This window comes from Sceloporus occidentalis, unplaced genomic scaffold (genome assembly GCF_023333645.1).
Source record: "Sceloporus occidentalis isolate IW3139 unplaced genomic scaffold, rSceOcc1.0.p SCAF_7, whole genome shotgun sequence".
NCBI lineage: Eukaryota > Metazoa > Chordata > Lepidosauria > Squamata > Phrynosomatidae > Sceloporus > Sceloporus occidentalis.
In genome coordinates, this window is record NW_028316987.1 from 38696046 (window position 1) to 38712783 (window position 16738).

General features: G+C 40.5%; 1 protein-coding gene across 3 annotated transcripts in view; it reads right to left on the reverse strand.

Annotated features, from left to right (window-relative positions):
* ITGA9 (integrin subunit alpha 9) overlaps positions 1-16738 on the reverse strand; it is a 282149-nt gene that overhangs the window by 49653 nt on the left and 215758 nt on the right. For all 3 annotated transcript variants that reach the window (XM_089532642.1, XM_089532643.1, XM_089532641.1), the window contains 4 exons: positions 15606-15685; positions 9066-9149; positions 8399-8507; positions 1316-1423 (listed from right to left, as the gene is read on the reverse strand). In XM_089532642.1, coding sequence (XP_089388768.1) covers positions 1316-1423; positions 8399-8507; positions 9066-9149; positions 15606-15685 — 381 coding nt within the window. The remainder of the gene's footprint in view (positions 1-1315; positions 1424-8398; positions 8508-9065; positions 9150-15605; positions 15686-16738) is intronic.

The window sequence follows — 16738 nt, forward strand, 5'->3', positions numbered from 1 at the left end:
TTCCGTTTCTTTACTTTTAAAAAATATCAGCACTATAGTAGCTTCTTAAGTGATTCAAAGAAAGCACGTCATTCACAGTCACAGTAAAGAAAAAACTGAGGAAAATGAAAAGTAATGTGAAGGTTTGATATTGTAAACTCAGCATAGTCATTATAGTAAAAAGACATGAAAGAATAACTAAAATATAAATCCTTATTGGGATTGGTCTAGTGCAGCACATTTGCATTTCTTGCTTGCAGAGAGCACTGACATTATGTCAAAACTTTGCACACAAAAGGAATCCCATTGAGACGTCAGTGCTTAGAATTATAAACAAACAAACAAACATTTTTTGGGAGAAAGGCCGCATAAAAATAAACAAACAAATAAACAAAACTCTTGAGAGCATAATGATGATCAAACTGTCTTAGAAGACGTTTTCTCAGACTGGTGTAACTTGGTCTTCTCTATGTTCCTGCCAAGTGGCATGGAAGATTTGGCTACACATCCAAAATGTGTAATAAGAATTACCTCTATAAAATTTCCTTCCCTCCCTCTCTCTCACACACACACACACATTTGTTTTGTAGATTTTATTTTGGCCAATATAAGCTTAAAAACAGAACTCCCATTTATTAGTCACTGTTTATCTCAATGTGTCAGTCAAGGAAAATAAGACTGCATTATAGCATAGAAAAACCATGACACTTGATGGCTAGGGTTAAAGGGCGTATGTTTTTTAAAAGACAGTTGCCATACTGTAGGAAAGAAGCAGCTCCAATATATTTCAGACAACCAGGAAAGTAAAATGTAAGACAGTAATAGATTAATAACTGAATAGGTACATAACTATGGGGCAAAGCAAATGACCCAGAAGGAGTGGCCTCTGGCCACTCTGGCACTGATCTCGTTGGGACTGTGGCAACTGCACAGCCTGCCCCTGAAGCAGGCCACTGCCATAGTCCCAAACAGGCTGCCACCATGGTCCTAAAAGAGCTGCCGGCAGGAGCTCCTGCTTGGACCATCTCTTACTGCCTCAGTGTGGCCTCTATGCGACTTTGGGATGCTTTGGGGATGTGCGTCATGTACAGTGGCTGGAAGCCATTTTATTTGACCCTTCTGTTTCGGGCATTTATTAGGCAGAACCCAGGCAATATTCCAACCTATAAATGATATCAAGGCCAAATTTTGCACTCTGAAGTTACCAGTGCAGCAATTGATACCTTCTTTCCTTGAAATGGCATGTCTGTGGACAAAACTCTCATTTTACTGCACATTTTCTCTTACGAGAAGCCCTTAAACATATACATAGAAAATATATTGTACAGCAACTCACCATTATCTGGCGAATATAGAACATTTCTGCTCCAGTAGCTGAGAGATGGTTTGGAAATAAAATGTTAACAAAAGATCCAGGGAGTGTGCTTGGGCCAGCATTGTACACCTTGAGGAGAAAGAAAGTAAGAAAAAATGAATAAGCACATGCAAACTTCAGAAAATGTATTACCTGGCAGGCTCCATATAATTTTCATTTGTTTTAAATGGCACAAAACTTCACTGAAAACTACAGTATGGTTCTTCATTATCAGTCTGAACATGGGCATGAGCTTTGCCAACAAACCAAAAACATGTGGAAAGCAAAGGGAGTCAGTGGATCTGTTGATGTAGGAATGGCAAATATACCCTTGTTTTGCGGCTTCTCCCACACACAAAAGTTCTGAGCTGCGTGGGACCTCTCCCAGGACTGAACCAGCATAGAGTCCAGCACTGGGAGAACTCCTGTGCAACTTGAAATAACTGTGGGCCAAATGGCTGTAAAAGCAAAAGTAGATTCAACAACCCTATGGCAATAAGTCCACTTGCCACCCCAGGTGGAAAATAAAAAGGACATATATCATCAAGATGAACGAAGAGCTTCGCAAAACAAATTCATGAGTTAATACTTTAACTAAGGTCACCAAGTTCCTGACCATGCCCAAAGATAAAAGAGCAGAGCTGATTTCACTATCCTGAAAGGAGCACATTACAATTATATGGTGCACCTGAAAATGCTTTTAATATGAGCTACAGCTCTGTTCTGAAACTCTCCTTCAACAATTAAGGCTCAGTTCTACATGTACAGAAGTGAAATACAGAGATTAGTACTTGAACTTAGGCAGGCTTCCTTTACCTCACTAGCATCAATTCAGCTACTGAGACTACATGGAAAGATTTCAATCCAGTTGTGTGATTTGGACCATGCACTTAATGGGCTTAGCATGCAAAGAGATCTTGTAGCATCCTTTGAAAGTGAGTGAAAGAAGTTGTAGCATTAGCTTTCATAGACTTATTCTACTTCCTGGAGGTCTGCTTTGAAGTCTTCCTCTAACTGTGCCATTGCTTCACAGTAGATCTATGCAGCAGAATTTCTCATTTCAGAAACGTTTAATCTGATTGGGGGTCTCTCTCCATCGAACACACAACCTTATGGTTAATCCAGCTCTGGATATCTATACATAGATGCATTTGCCTAAATATTTACATACTGAAAAGTACACAGCCTCAATTAGACATGGCTATCAGCGTTTAGAATTTAGTCTCTGAATATGCAGTGGTCTATACATGGCGCTATTCAGAATCCAACTGACTAAAAATATCCAAACATCTAGATTTCATTCTCCAAACATTGGTCATGTTTTGAAGAATGTATGAATGATAAAGAGTCATGGTACACAATGCCAAAACCTTACAAAATCCCAGAGGCACTTAAAAGGGGAAAGAATCCAGCTACAACTAAAATAAGCTCTAACTGCTTCATAAAATGTAACCATAAAACAAACTAGAAAACAAATGATCTAGTAGTTTTATAGTGAAGAAAAATGAGAGCTAATGATTTGGGTGGGGATTTGGCTCTCCTCTATAAAGGAGATGAAAGGACTTTTCTTTTTTAAAAAAAAAAAGCCCACAAAATTTCTCAATTTATGGTTTGCTTCAGCATATATATTTTTTTTAAAAAGTTTTAATTAATTTTTTTAATTACTGTAAGCAGTTGTTTACACAGGTGAAAAGAAATGTACTCAATTCATTTTCAGTTCTGTAGGAACACATGACATATGCCCTGTTTCGTTGTGAAACCCCTTCTTTTAGGCATTAATACAAATTTTAAAAACTCACTTTTTGCATGGGGGGGATTTACACAAGGTGGGTGGAAAATTTGAAGGGTAGGATTAGTCAGGCAAGCTTGGTGTATGTTGGCTTTTTTCTGCAGGGCTTCTGAAATGGAGGCATATTTAGTATTTTATTTTTTAAAAAATGTTACATATAATCATGCCTCTTTATTTGCAGGGGTTGGAGCACCCAAGAACATGTTGCTCTTTACTTGTCTGGTCAGTAAGGCAGAGGAAGAGGGATGTGGGCAGCCCATGCAATTTTATTAATAATGTCAGTATTTTATTGATTGTATCTTTGTATTTGTATTTATTTTATCAGATGTAATCCCACCTCAATCTGTAGAGAAAGGTGGGAAATATAAATATATTATTATTGTTATTATCATCATTGTTGTTATTATCTACCATTAGCTCCATTAGCAGCTATATACCATACCGAATAAAACTGCACATCTCCTTCACTGTGCTTGCTCTGTGATGGAGAGCTTTACCCTAGTTGCTGCTGCCCTGTCCCTGGCTGAATCAAGCCATGGGATCAACAGTAAGGGGGTAGATTGGACTACTCCTTCACCCTTGCTTGACTTGGTACAACTTCACCAGCAGGGTTCTGCTGGGGAGGGCATGTCAGCAACTGAGGTGAGGCATTCCATTGCTAGCAATCACAGTGGAGGAGATGGGCAGCTTCCATCCTTTGTGTGTGTATCAGGAGGCAATAAAACACACACTTTCCACCCTTACTCATTATCACTCACTGGAATATGAAGCAGAGGAGAGGACTGATTGAGGGAGGCAACCAATTAAAATACAACTGGCAAGATTGACTGGTAAACAATAAAGCTATTGGTTGACATGTTTGGGCATGCTTGGAAAAAAAAGTGCATCCCTTTTGCACCTATATTTGAATTTGGGCACAGGAAATGAATGCAGGTGGTAGATGTTAAGTGTGGCTTATTTTGACTAAGTAGCACTACCGAGGTCACTGCAGAGTCCCTGCAGACTATGAAAATGTGAGGTGAAACTGAATCTTTGGCGGGATACAGACGGGCAGAGGAAGACGTCTTGGAGGTGTATTCTGCTGAATACGGAGCATCCAGACCGCCCGCCCCGGGGGCGTGGCTCAGGTGATGGGGCTTCCACATGGGGGACAGTGAAGACGCCTCACCTGGGGCCGTTTCTGACCCGCAGTTTCCAAACCGCCGCCTCGGAGGACGCTGCAAAGAGAGAGGCAGCTTCTGCACGGGCGGCCAAAAACGGGGCTTTTTTTTTTCTTTTGCCGGCTGGCGGATGCGCAGCTGCGCAGCTGCGGCGCTCAGCAGTGGCGGCAGAAAGCTTATGTGCACATTTAAAGCGCCCAAGCCCCTTTAAAACTTTTTCCCTCGCCCTGCCCAAGAACAATAGTGGTCTCCTGCCGGCTGGTGATCAGCTGGTGTTGGCATCCTTGCCCGCTTGCATGTTGCCAATGTCACCAGCATAATGGATGCCTCCTCTCCTTTGGTCCCCGCGCTCTTGCTGAATCTGCAATGCACAGCCACAGCTGTTGCTGCTGCCACCGCTGTCCCCCTGCCATCCCCCATCACCTCCCTTGTACATATGTAAATATTTAAAGTTTTAGGGGTTTTTTGTTGTTAGGTGAAAATGGCACAGGAATGTGTGTAGGGGTTCACTTTAAATTCCAGACTTTCCCCAATTCTAGCAGCACATGCGTACATGTTGCTCTAGGGTTAGGGTTAGGGTTACGAGCATTAAAATAGAGTGCAGCTGTGCTGCAGCTTCCACATCTGCATGGCATCTGACACTCTAATTAGAGCCTCGGTGCAAACTGCGCATGTTCCAGGACCCCGACTCATTATGCGACGCAGCTGACTCGGAGCTTTTAAATAGGCAACTTAAATTAGCAGCGTAACAATTCTGGCGTACCGGTGCAGCAGCTTACAGACGGAGCAGCATACAGAAAAGAAGCGGGGAAAAGCAGCACCTTTTTAATGCCGCTTCTTCCCGCTTGGGGCGTGCGGGCGGCGTGTTCATGGCAGCATTCAGGTAAGGGCCATCTGAAGGCTCTACCTTCATGACGTCATGAACACACCCCCTTTTGCCTGTCTGTATCCCGCCTTTATCATCAACGTGGACAACCTCTAAGTGCCTTCCTTCTGTTCAATAAAGGGAACCAACCTGCTTTCTATTGTACAAAGTAAATCTGCATTATTTTCTTCATACAGAATGTGTCCAAAACATTTGAGGATGTCTATGATAAAATGCTGATTTACCTAACTTTTTGGTTTAATCACATTATGGAATTTTTTTTTTTTTTGGTGTTTTATAATTTCATATTTTTAAAAAATCAGCATTCAAGCTAACGATATTGCTATATCCAGTCCTGACCACATTCCTTCTACTCTTCAATTAATTGATGTGAACTATTGTCTTCCATGGTGGGAGACGTGCTATTCATTAGCCCCCCCCCCCAAAAAAATAGCATCATGTTTGGGAGTAATGTAAAAAATTGATAGAACTCAACTGTTACTAAACCCTTTTGCTGAGCAATCTGTCATTCTGTAGTTCCACCTAGTGGCTGGAAAGACTTTCACAATGTATGGATCCAGGAATAGTTTGGATGAGTAATCGATAGCAAGGATATGCTCAGCTGGCATTCAATATTTGGTAGACTTGCTTCTCAATCAATATGATACAATCCAGCCAAAGTTATGTCCTTTTGAAATGCTACTGCTATACCTACGGTATATACACACTCAGGTTTCTCTCTCTGAAATCAGTGCATTTAAAATGCACTCACCTTTTAACTGAATTGTGGCCTCTCCAGAGGTAAGTGATAAACAGTGCAAACCACACTGAGTTCAATGAGGTTACATTCAGGTTTGCATAAACAGGATTACAGTCTAAATAGCAAACGTTCGAATGGCAAATGGCTGAAGGGAAGGCTAGATGACACAGCAGTCAACTAATTGTATTTACTATGGGAATAAGAAATGAGACCAATCTTTTTAAGATTCTGAGTCTTGTATCTCAGGATGCTTAGCTCTACAAGAATATTTTAAAGGTACACTGCATACATTTAAAGTGAAATCCAATGTTAGTCTCAACAAAAAGCCAACTAAAATTAATGGGTTTATTAATCACTAGTCTTGTATGTTCAATTAATTTTAATGGTTGAGACTCAGCCACTGGGATTAACGTTGGATTTAGTCTGTAGGATTGTATCCAGCCTTCATTACTGATTTCTAGGAATGTGCTCTAAGTATAAATGGGCCTAGACTGCTGCATAATACAGGAACTGGCTCTAATGCACATTGTTTTATGTCTGGTGGGGTCACTACTTTTTATGTTGGTCTACTCAGGATATCATGTAGGCATTTGGTCACAAGTCAGTAAAATGAATTCAGCATCTGTAGTAAAGAGCTAATTTATAATGTTCTTTGCAGTTTGGATCTAGAACGGAAGAACATAATTTGGAAACACACCCTTATCAGACACATCCCTGCTAATTATATAATTATATATATGAATGAACAACTCCCTTTGCTTTTGTGGTCCTTGGAAAACAGCAAAATGAGCTGCCGTGCATGTAGTGCTTCAGACACTGAAGAGTGGTATCACCATAATGCTGCAGACTGACATCCTCCCTGGAGCAGCTGAGCAAAGAAAGTAGCAACTCACTGTGTAAGTTCCTGCATATGAATTACTGTGTGTATCTGAAGACTTCCATCAAGACATGGACAAGTTATGTATCATTAATAGGAAAAATTGTTTAATCTCTACATGTCTTTTTCCTTATATTTAACCTACAAATTCCAGATATTCTGGGTTCTTGAAGAGATAACATTTATTTATTTAACTATTAGTAGTAGGAATGGAATTATTTATTTATTTACTTGTTGGATAGATATCCCAAAATGGGAATAATATATTAATAAATTAATTAATATAAATTAATATAGTGCCTTTCTTCTAACGAGTTAGAAGATCTCTCTCTCTCTCTTTTGTACAAGCAAACACATCTGTGAAGTAAGCTGAACTGCAAGAGAGTGAGTGATCTAAGGCCATCCAGTGATCCTCATGCCAGACTGGAGACCTGAAAGTAATACACCTAGAACAATACTCTAACCATAACCCCACATTGGCCACATACTTTGTTCTGACAGGAACTGAATATTGTATTTCCATGCTGAAGGCATAAATTGTTGCATGAGCCGAAGTACAGTGGGTTGGTGATTTTATTTTTATTTTATTTTTCCTGTTAACACACACTTTTTCTGGAGAATTAATGGAGACTGAAAGAAGGACCTGTCAGTCTGTGGTAAAAGTGGCACCAGGGTAACCACAGTTAAGGAAGACTTGTCACTAGAAAAAAATCATGTGGCCAGAATCTTCTTCCACATCCCAAAGATTTTGCATTTTAAAGGTGTGTGTGAAGGTGGGGGGTTATTACCTTATCCTCACTCTGTATGGCAAACCATTTTGAATCTAAGGGATATAATATTCTGCACCATACAATACTATACTTTATAGAAATACAACAGCAGTAACAGAGTGTAGCTGTTGGTGGGTGCGTTCAGGTCATTTCTGACTTATGGCAACTTTAAGGCAACCTTATCACAGTTTTTTCTTGGCAGGCTTTGTTCAAGGGGTTTGCCTTGGTCATCCTCTCAGGCTGAGAAAGTGTTACCTGCCTAAGGCCACCCAGTGGGTTTCCATGGCTGAGCAGGGATTCAAACAGTGGTCTCCAGAGTCATAGTCCAATGCTCAAATCACTATATCATGCCGTTACAGCCCCATAAATACATAATTTTTACAAAAAGACCAGTGAGAAGAAATGACCTTCTTGGCCATATACTTTTTATGAAACAATCCCATACATGTTTACTCCAAATTAAGTCCCATAGCCTTCAGTGGAACTTTCTCCCAGGTAAATGTGGAAAGGAATGCAGTTTTAGAGTTTAGCATCTTTGCTGTTGTTGGGTGCCTTCAAGTCATTTCTGACTTATGGCAACCATAGGGTGAACCTATCATGCAGTTTTCTGGGGCTGAGAGTGTGTGATTCACCCAAGGTTACCCAGTGAATTTCTATGGCTGAGGGGGGAATCAAATCCTGTTCTCCAGAGTTGTAATGCAACACTCATATTTGAGGCATAATATGCTATACATAAGAAAAGAACATGTAAACGGATATACCGCTGTGTTCCTTAAATCCAAAAAATCCCCCCAAAAAAATTAAAGCACACTTAGCATGAAAGACTGTTACACATCATTTTTACCTGAAGAGTAAAGTTGAGGTCTTGAAAATCGCATTCAAAATCTTCTAGCTGAATAAACTGAGAGGCTGCCACAGATTCACCATAAATAAAAGAACTGGGGGACACAACACTGAATGAGAGAAAAAGGAGATAATATCAGACTACCAAAAGAAAACACCAAAAACCCAAAGACATTTTTCCTCCACTTCTGATACCCTTTGTAAATGATCTATTTCTCCTCAAATATTTTTATCTTGCAAAACAGAGGAAAACATAAACAGAGCCCTGGCTGTGAAATTAAGCAGAAGGGCACACAGCTAAACCTCCATGTGACCTCTTCTATCCCAGAACATTTGACCGCAACCTTTGGTCTAGCAAATCTGAACCAAAACATTTGACTTGACCTCATTTTTATGTTCCCTTAAAGAGTGAGATCATAATGCTATAATTAATGCCTAATGTTTCTGTGCTTAGAAAGAGTGATTAAAAAAGATAAACTTTTTTATCATGTCCTAAACTGAAAGTCTGGGAAATAAACTGAGAAAAAAGAAACACTCCACCCCCCATTTCGCCTTATAAACAAGGGAAACATGTGTTTTCTTTGTGGCTAACTTAGAAGGGATGCTTAAAATAGCCATCAGAATTTTATATGCATGCACACATACTCATTTGATGGAAAATACCTTACCCAGTGATGGAGGAGTCCACTTCATGCATCAGAGGAACAGAGAGGGTGAGAGAGTTGTCCTGGAGGTTATGTTCTAGGTTCCCACTGTGCCAAATTAATGAGAATTAAGGTTGCTGTACAAATGACCTTATGTTGAAAACAACAGTCAAACGAATTGAATTCATGGCCCTTTTACACTGCCCAGTTACAGCAGTTTGATTCCACTTTAACTGCTATGGTGCTGTTCTATGGAATTCTGGGATTTGCATTTTCATGCGGTATTTGGAATTTTCTGCCAGAGAGTTCCAGTGCCTCACCGAACTACAGACTCTGAGATTGCACAGGATGCAGCCATGGCAGTTAAAGTGAATCACTGTACTAAAACTGTGCCGTGTGAAAAAGCCCCTGACATTTATATTTTCCCTCTGGATCTCTTCTTTTCTTCAAAATTGTCCTTACATGTAAATATTTACTCCATTTTGAAACCAAAATGAGATGGATAGCTTTCAAGTGAAATATGAAAACTATGTCCACATAGAAACACAAACAGATTTTGCGAAATTGTCCTGTTTTCTGTCATGTTTTCTGATTGCTTCAGTATCTGCAATTGTGTTTTCCCCTATTAGCAATACCAATCAGCCATCCTAATCTCCCATTCAAGCAATGTGTAGCCCTATGGGAGACAAAGGGGGGTGTTGTTTGCAAAAAGTGCTGCATTGCTAAATAGTTATGTGGCTTATGGTAGGCACAGTTCTTTTCCTGGCTATCTTCTCAAAACAGGTAATCTGAGCAACTGGTAAAAGGCTAATAATGCCACCACAATATCACAAGATTCAATTTATCAGTGGTGTGCTCTGACTGAAAACAACATAAGAGGCATGCTTGAAACCAGCATCTATCTATCTCCCGAGAAGCCATCTGGCCCTATTGATTGTACACTGCCACTGTGATACAGTGGATTAAAATAAAAAAATTAGACATATCTTCTACCATAATGTATGAGCTTACATTTCAGAATCAAGAAACCAGGTTTTCTGTGGCCTGCTTTCACTGCTAGGTAAATATGAGTGACTATGTGCACAAATGCTCCTCCTTTCAAAAAAGAAGAGTCCTACTTTTTTGGGGACCACACAAGCTATAAACTGTGTTCACAACTTTCTACATGTCAGAACCCAACCTGCTCAACCAGAGTACCTTCCCTCCCTCCTGAGCGCCAGTTTACCCATGAGTAAAATGGTGTGCATCAGTGAGGGCCATGCCCTTTTGGCTCTTATAATTTGCCTCCATTTCTATAAAGGTGGCGCTGAGGGAGAAGAGCCCATCGAGGTGTAATGAGGAGAAAAAGTGTGACTTATGGCAACCCTAAGGTTAAACTATTATGGAGTTTTCTTGGCAAGTTTTGTCAGAGGAGGTGGGTGCTGTTGCTAGCCTGAGGCTGAGAGAGTGTGCTGTGTGTGTGTGCGCATGCATGCACAGCTTCAAGTCGTTACTGGTGACCGTAAGGTGAAAGTATCATGGGACAAGCTTTGTCAGAAGAGGATTTCCATTGCCATCCTCTGAGGCTGAGAGAACGTGATTTGTGTGTGTGGTGCCTTTAAGTCATTTCCGACTTATGACAACCCTAAGGTGAAACTATTCTGGAGCTTTCTTGGAAAGTTTTGTTGGGAGTGTTGCTATTGCTAGCCTGAGGTGGAGAGAGTGTGCCTTATGTTTCCCCTAGAAGTCCCGCCCAAGAAGGCAGAAGTCCCACCTTCCCAGTGCAGGAACACCACTGAGTATGGACACTCAGCTTCTAAAAGGTTCACCATCACTGATTTACGCATAATTGTTTTCAGTATATAAACTCATCTGAATTCTGTAGTCTGAACAATTAGAAGACATACTTTATTGTTGCTGTGTGCCTCCAAGTCAATTTTGACTTATGGTGACCCTAAGGTAAACCTATACTATTCAATATCAATTGGTGTGGAATGAAATAGTAAATGAGCATTAATCGTGGGTGGTGTAGTTTAGAAACTACTGTAGTCTATTCTACACTAATAGACAAGTCATTGTCCAAGTATGGATCCTTATGTATTCTAAATAGCAACATTCATACACAAGAGGGACTGTTTGGGGAGACCACAAGTCATTAAGGGAAAGGGAAGTAAAAGAGGGAGGATGAATCAAAACAGCTCAGTGTGATCATGGGCATGCTCAGTAGCCATGAACTGTTATATGGAAGAGTACAAAACTGATTGTGGATCCACACTTAACCATTATAGTGCTATATTCCCTTTTAACTGTCATGGTTGCATCCTATGGAATTCTGGGGTTTGTCGTCTGGTGCGGCTGTAGAGCTCTCTGGCTGAGAATTCTACATATATCTTCCTAAAATGTCAATCCCAATATGCTATGGGATGCTGTCATGACAGGCAGAGTAAAATATAGTTTTATAATAAGGTAGTGTAAATGGGCCCTGGGTCAGAGGACAAGAAATGGAATATCCCCAAAGAAGATATGGCTAGCTGACTGAAACACAAAATTGTCATGCCATAATGCAACATTTTGTTACAATTTCATTTGTATTTTTTAATTACAACTATGCAGGAACAGACTAACAGGCTTTTCAAATTGAAGGCGATATCCACATGTTCATCCTCTGACTCCTGTGCATGGATTGTGCGGATGATCCTGCACATCCCCTCTGCACCTTAAACTGACCATTAATGTCCACATAGGTCAGTAGTCCCCAAACTGGACTTCAGCTCCCAGAATCCCAAATTATTGACAATAATAATAATAATAATAATAATAATTTTATTTATATTCCGCCTCTCCCAGCGGACATGACTGAGGCTTCTGGGAGCTGAAGTCCAAAATCTCACAAAGGGCACAGTTTGGGGACCACTGACATAGGTAATAAACATGTGGTGGGGATATTGAAAGCAAGATCATCAGAAACTGCGTGTTTTGTTTAGAGTTTTTGGCAACTAAAACAATACAAGAGGTAACAGAAAATAAGCCAAAAGCCAAAGACCAAAATGTGAATACTGCAGCCAACAGGAAATTGTGAAATCACAGTGATGGCATGAGTAAGCTCAGGCTTTTATCCCTTCCACAAACACATCCTTTTATAAACACAGGGTAGACTATTTTATGAAAGCCTGTTTTAAGATCCCTGTATAGACATTTGACATTTGATATATAGTTGTCTTTTCTAATATACATTAGGGTATTTTTTAAGGAAGAATGACACTACAAACTATACTAATTTAATTGTTGTGACTTTAATCACAGCAGCTGGGATTTATAGTTTGAGGAGAACCTTCTGCTAGAAATTCCTACTATTGTTCATGCAATTGCAGTTGCTAGGGCTTTCTTCATAAACTGAATAACTATAAAACCAGCATGCATCAGTGGTGTAGATACTTGGCACAACAGGTTTATGTCACTTTCAAGTATCCAAATGACTCCATGTGCCTTGTCTAGTTGCAGTTCTAACTGCAGCACAGCAGAGGCAACAGTACCAACATTATCTCCCACATTGCAGATGAAGAAACTGAGGATGTGAGTGGGCAGTTTCACTAAGGCAAGCATGTCAAAATGGAGAGAGAGACAGACAGACAGACAGACAGACAGACACAGACAAGGGTTTGGGATTTTTTGGACCAGTGATTAGGGCTAATGGGAGTTGCAGTTCAGTCACAGCTGCCCACCACAGACCTAAGTATTATCTCATGACTTAGCAACACAGGTTGTATTAGTGTGACTATCTTGATCTATAAGATTACCAGTCCACTGAGCTCTGTATTGACTACAATGAACAGCACCTGGTCTCTAGTGCTTTAGGAGAGTAGACTTTCCTGTTACATGAAGATGCCAGGGAGTTAATCTGCAACCAGCTACGTGGTAATTCGACTATGGCTTTTTATGGCAGGGACAGAATCATGGGCTCCCTGGTTTGCAGCTAAGTCTCTTGGGCATTCTCCTTGGTATTTTGCCTCATGGAATAAGAAAGAAGAATAAAGCCACCTGGAACAAATGCCTCATTTAACTGCTTTGTACACCATAATCTCCAAGCAAAAACTGGTTTGTAAGGGTGTTTAGTTTATGTAAGTAAAATAGAATTTGCTCAGCAGACTGCCCAGCATTCCATCAGGTTGGAAGCACAACAAAAGTCATCCTTCTGTCTGGATCAACTGTTCTTCTTGTTTAATAAAAATATTTTCTAGAATACAGATGCAAGGAGTCAACTGTCTGATGTGGTAAGTTCATTTATCAAATATATGAGCAACCTAGAAGGCTGCAAGATCTTCTTCCACACACCTGTTATTTGTGAAGAGTTACTTTCTTCCCCTTGAGATTCACAGAGCAACTGTTGTTTCCTACCTCTCATCCATCTCCAACAGTTGTGCATGGTGGCTTCATTTTTGCTTGTTTGTTTGTTTGTTTGTTTTAAATAGGATATTAAGAATTGTAATATTAGATGTGACATGGAAGATGCCAAACTGTGTCCTTCCATGCATCTGCCATTACATCTAACAGGATATAATACAAAGCAGCAGCCTCTGCTTTCAAAGTCGTAGGCCTAAGGGCAATAGTTCACAAAGCCAAGCAATGATAACTCCCATGTGAATATAATTATTTCCTGTGGCTAGTCACAGAAGGAGTTGCTTCTTTATGACTTATAAGCAAAGGAAGTGTGCATTGTGCATCAGAGTTTTCAACATTCCCTTTATCAAATCCCTCTACACTCATTATGAGGAATCTATAGTCCAATGGAGAGCTGGCCTAAACTCTCTCCTAGCAGACTTCAGGATATCCTCAGAGACCACCAAACATTCAGCTCAGTTGGCTCACAAGTGTTCTCAAACCACAAAAAGGAAGCAGGAAAGCCCTATGAGTAACCATGCATATACCAGTGTGCATGTGACCAATATTAAAAGCTATCTGCTTTCTTGCTTAGCCAACTCTTTCCCCCCACTAAAGTGCAGAAGATAAGGATTTTGTGCTTGTGATTGAAAAACACAACTGAGGCCTCATACGGACCGGTCTGAAAGGCCGGCCTGTGGGCAGAGTCAGGATGCAGCATCCTGACAATGGACACCCTGACTCCACCTCCAGGGCATCATGATGCCATGCACCCTTCCAGATGGCACGCAGCATCATGGCACTCCTCTGACACTGTATCCACATGATGCAGCACTGAAGGGACATCATACAGCCGCACTGCCACAGCTATGGCTCCCTTTGGAGAGTGCAAAAATGAGCTGCTTTTTGCGGCTCCTTTTTGCACTCTCCAGAGGCTGGATCAGGGCCACGGTGTGAGGCCAGGAAAGGGACAGCCTCCTGCCACCTCTTAGGGGCCATCTATAGAGCCCCTGAGTTAGCTTAGTGCAAGCAAGAATGGAAGGAGTAAATCTATCCTAGATTTAGGATTCTCTTGATCCTGCCTTGACATATAGCACAAGAAAGATTAATCATAATATCTCCAAGAAGTTCCTAGCCAGCTGGAATCACTGATTATACATCATGTACAAATTGGGGCTGTGATAACTAATCTCTATACTTAGATTGAAAAGTATGCTTTTTGGCCAGTTTTACACTGGTGCTTGGAAATGGAACAATATCTTTATATCCTGTGTCTGAATCCATCACAGAATGGGGAAAGATTAAACCAATGCACTAAGCCATTTTTATGAGGTATTATTGGATTTAACATCACAATCTCTCTGCACAGAAAAACTGTGTGGATCATGCTCTATGCTTTCCCTTACTGGTCTGAGCAGAGAGCTGAAGGACCAAATACTGTAATCTATGGGATACCTTCAAGGCAACTACTAATTGATTCATTATCCATGTCTCAAAACCTTTCACTTTTTTTCCTAATTAGGAAACGAACAAAATTGGCTGAAAGAAGTGCCTGTGTTATGGACACAGTATAACCAGATGCCATTTGAAAATACCTGTCACAAAAGTGTAGGTTTGGCATGATATATCTACCATGTCCAAACTGAAAAACAGATAATAGAATCCATGTTTTCAGTGGGCCAGGATGCAACTATAATGTATCCCACAACACTGGCAGAATGCAATATAAATAGCCAGTCTGAAAGGAGTTCCAGGCTACATTTCAAAGAATTAGCAATTTGGAGATGGACTGTGCCAGTTATTTAAGAGACTGCCTGATACTGTATCACTGACATTACATTCTTCCCTATAAGGAAAAGAGAGATCCTTCTTAAAGCATTTGTTTTAATCCCTCCAGGACTCTTCCTAAGTATTATGACCCTTTGAATGTTCTTAAAATCTATCCACTATCATCACTCCTTATTGTCTGTGTGGACACCATGCTGAAGCATCTGCCAAGAAATACACACTTGCAATACAAAAACAAAAAACCTTCTACCAGCTTTCAATGGCTTGATATGACTGAAACATCTTAAAGCAGACTCGTTAATATAGCTTAATTGTATTGAAGCATCCCCATTGAAAGGAATGTGAGCTAAATCTATCAATGCCAGGCCAGAGAGATGTCTGAGATCTGTACATGATAAAACCTGATAAAAGTGATATTACCTTTGAGCAGTGACAAGGAATGAGAGACTCTCTTCTTCTCCAGACAAATGGCTAGTGTCAAAGATTACACTGAACTCATACTAAAGGGAAAAGAAAGTAGCATTTAGCACACAGTACATATGCTTCTTGACATATATGATTCATAAATAAATTAGATATTTTACTTTAATTGTGTTGCTATATATATTTAGTATAACTTGCTATATTCCAGATTTGAAATGCTTACAAATTTACATAATTTTCTTGACACACAATAATTCACTACTAGGCATTATTAAGAGACTCATGGGCTGTCCAGACTGCCCCTAAGGGGCAGCATGCAGCTGCCCCTTTACTGGACAGATCAGGGATGCAGCAACCTCATGCTGTGCCGCAAAAAGCAGCTCCTTTTTGCACCCTCCAAGGGGCATCATAGCTGCAGCAGTGTGGCTTTATGACGCCCCTTTGGTGCTGCATCATGTGGATGCAGTGCTGGAAGTGCGTCATGATGGCACGCGCCATGTGGACCAGCATGTGCCAAAGTGGCACCATGGGGATGGAGCTAAGGCTTCCAGTGTGAAGATGCTTTCCAGTGCCTGAAAGAAGGTGGGTCCATCTGTAGCTGGATGGGAAATCACACAGATTAATTAGGTGATCTCCATGTTCTTCATTAAATTCTCCAACTAAATCCACAATCTATCTTTCACATACTACCCTTCATCTGATAATCAGAGGCTACACTAAACAATGAAGAAATGAGAGGATTAACTTTCCCCCCAATAGCTGATCAAACGCATGCTGGACTGGACTGATGAGTTGTATGCAGATCAATCCCAACATGTTTTAGCTATGGGGTCAATTTTATGATAGCCTGGCAAAATAAAATGTTTTGTAGTTTTGACTTTTCAGACTATAAGGAATTCTGTGAGTAAACAAAGCAGCTTTGATAATGTATGGAGATGGCATGAATCATTGAGATGGAAGAGACCTTGAAGGTCTACTGTCCAACTCCCTGCTCAGTATTAGTTCCCCAATGTAGTATGCAGCTACAGTATCACTGACAGGTAGCTGTTCAGTCTCTGTTTAAATGCTCCCTACTTATGAGTATCTTCCTACCTCCTGAAGCAGGCTGTTCCAAGGCCAAATAAAGTTTC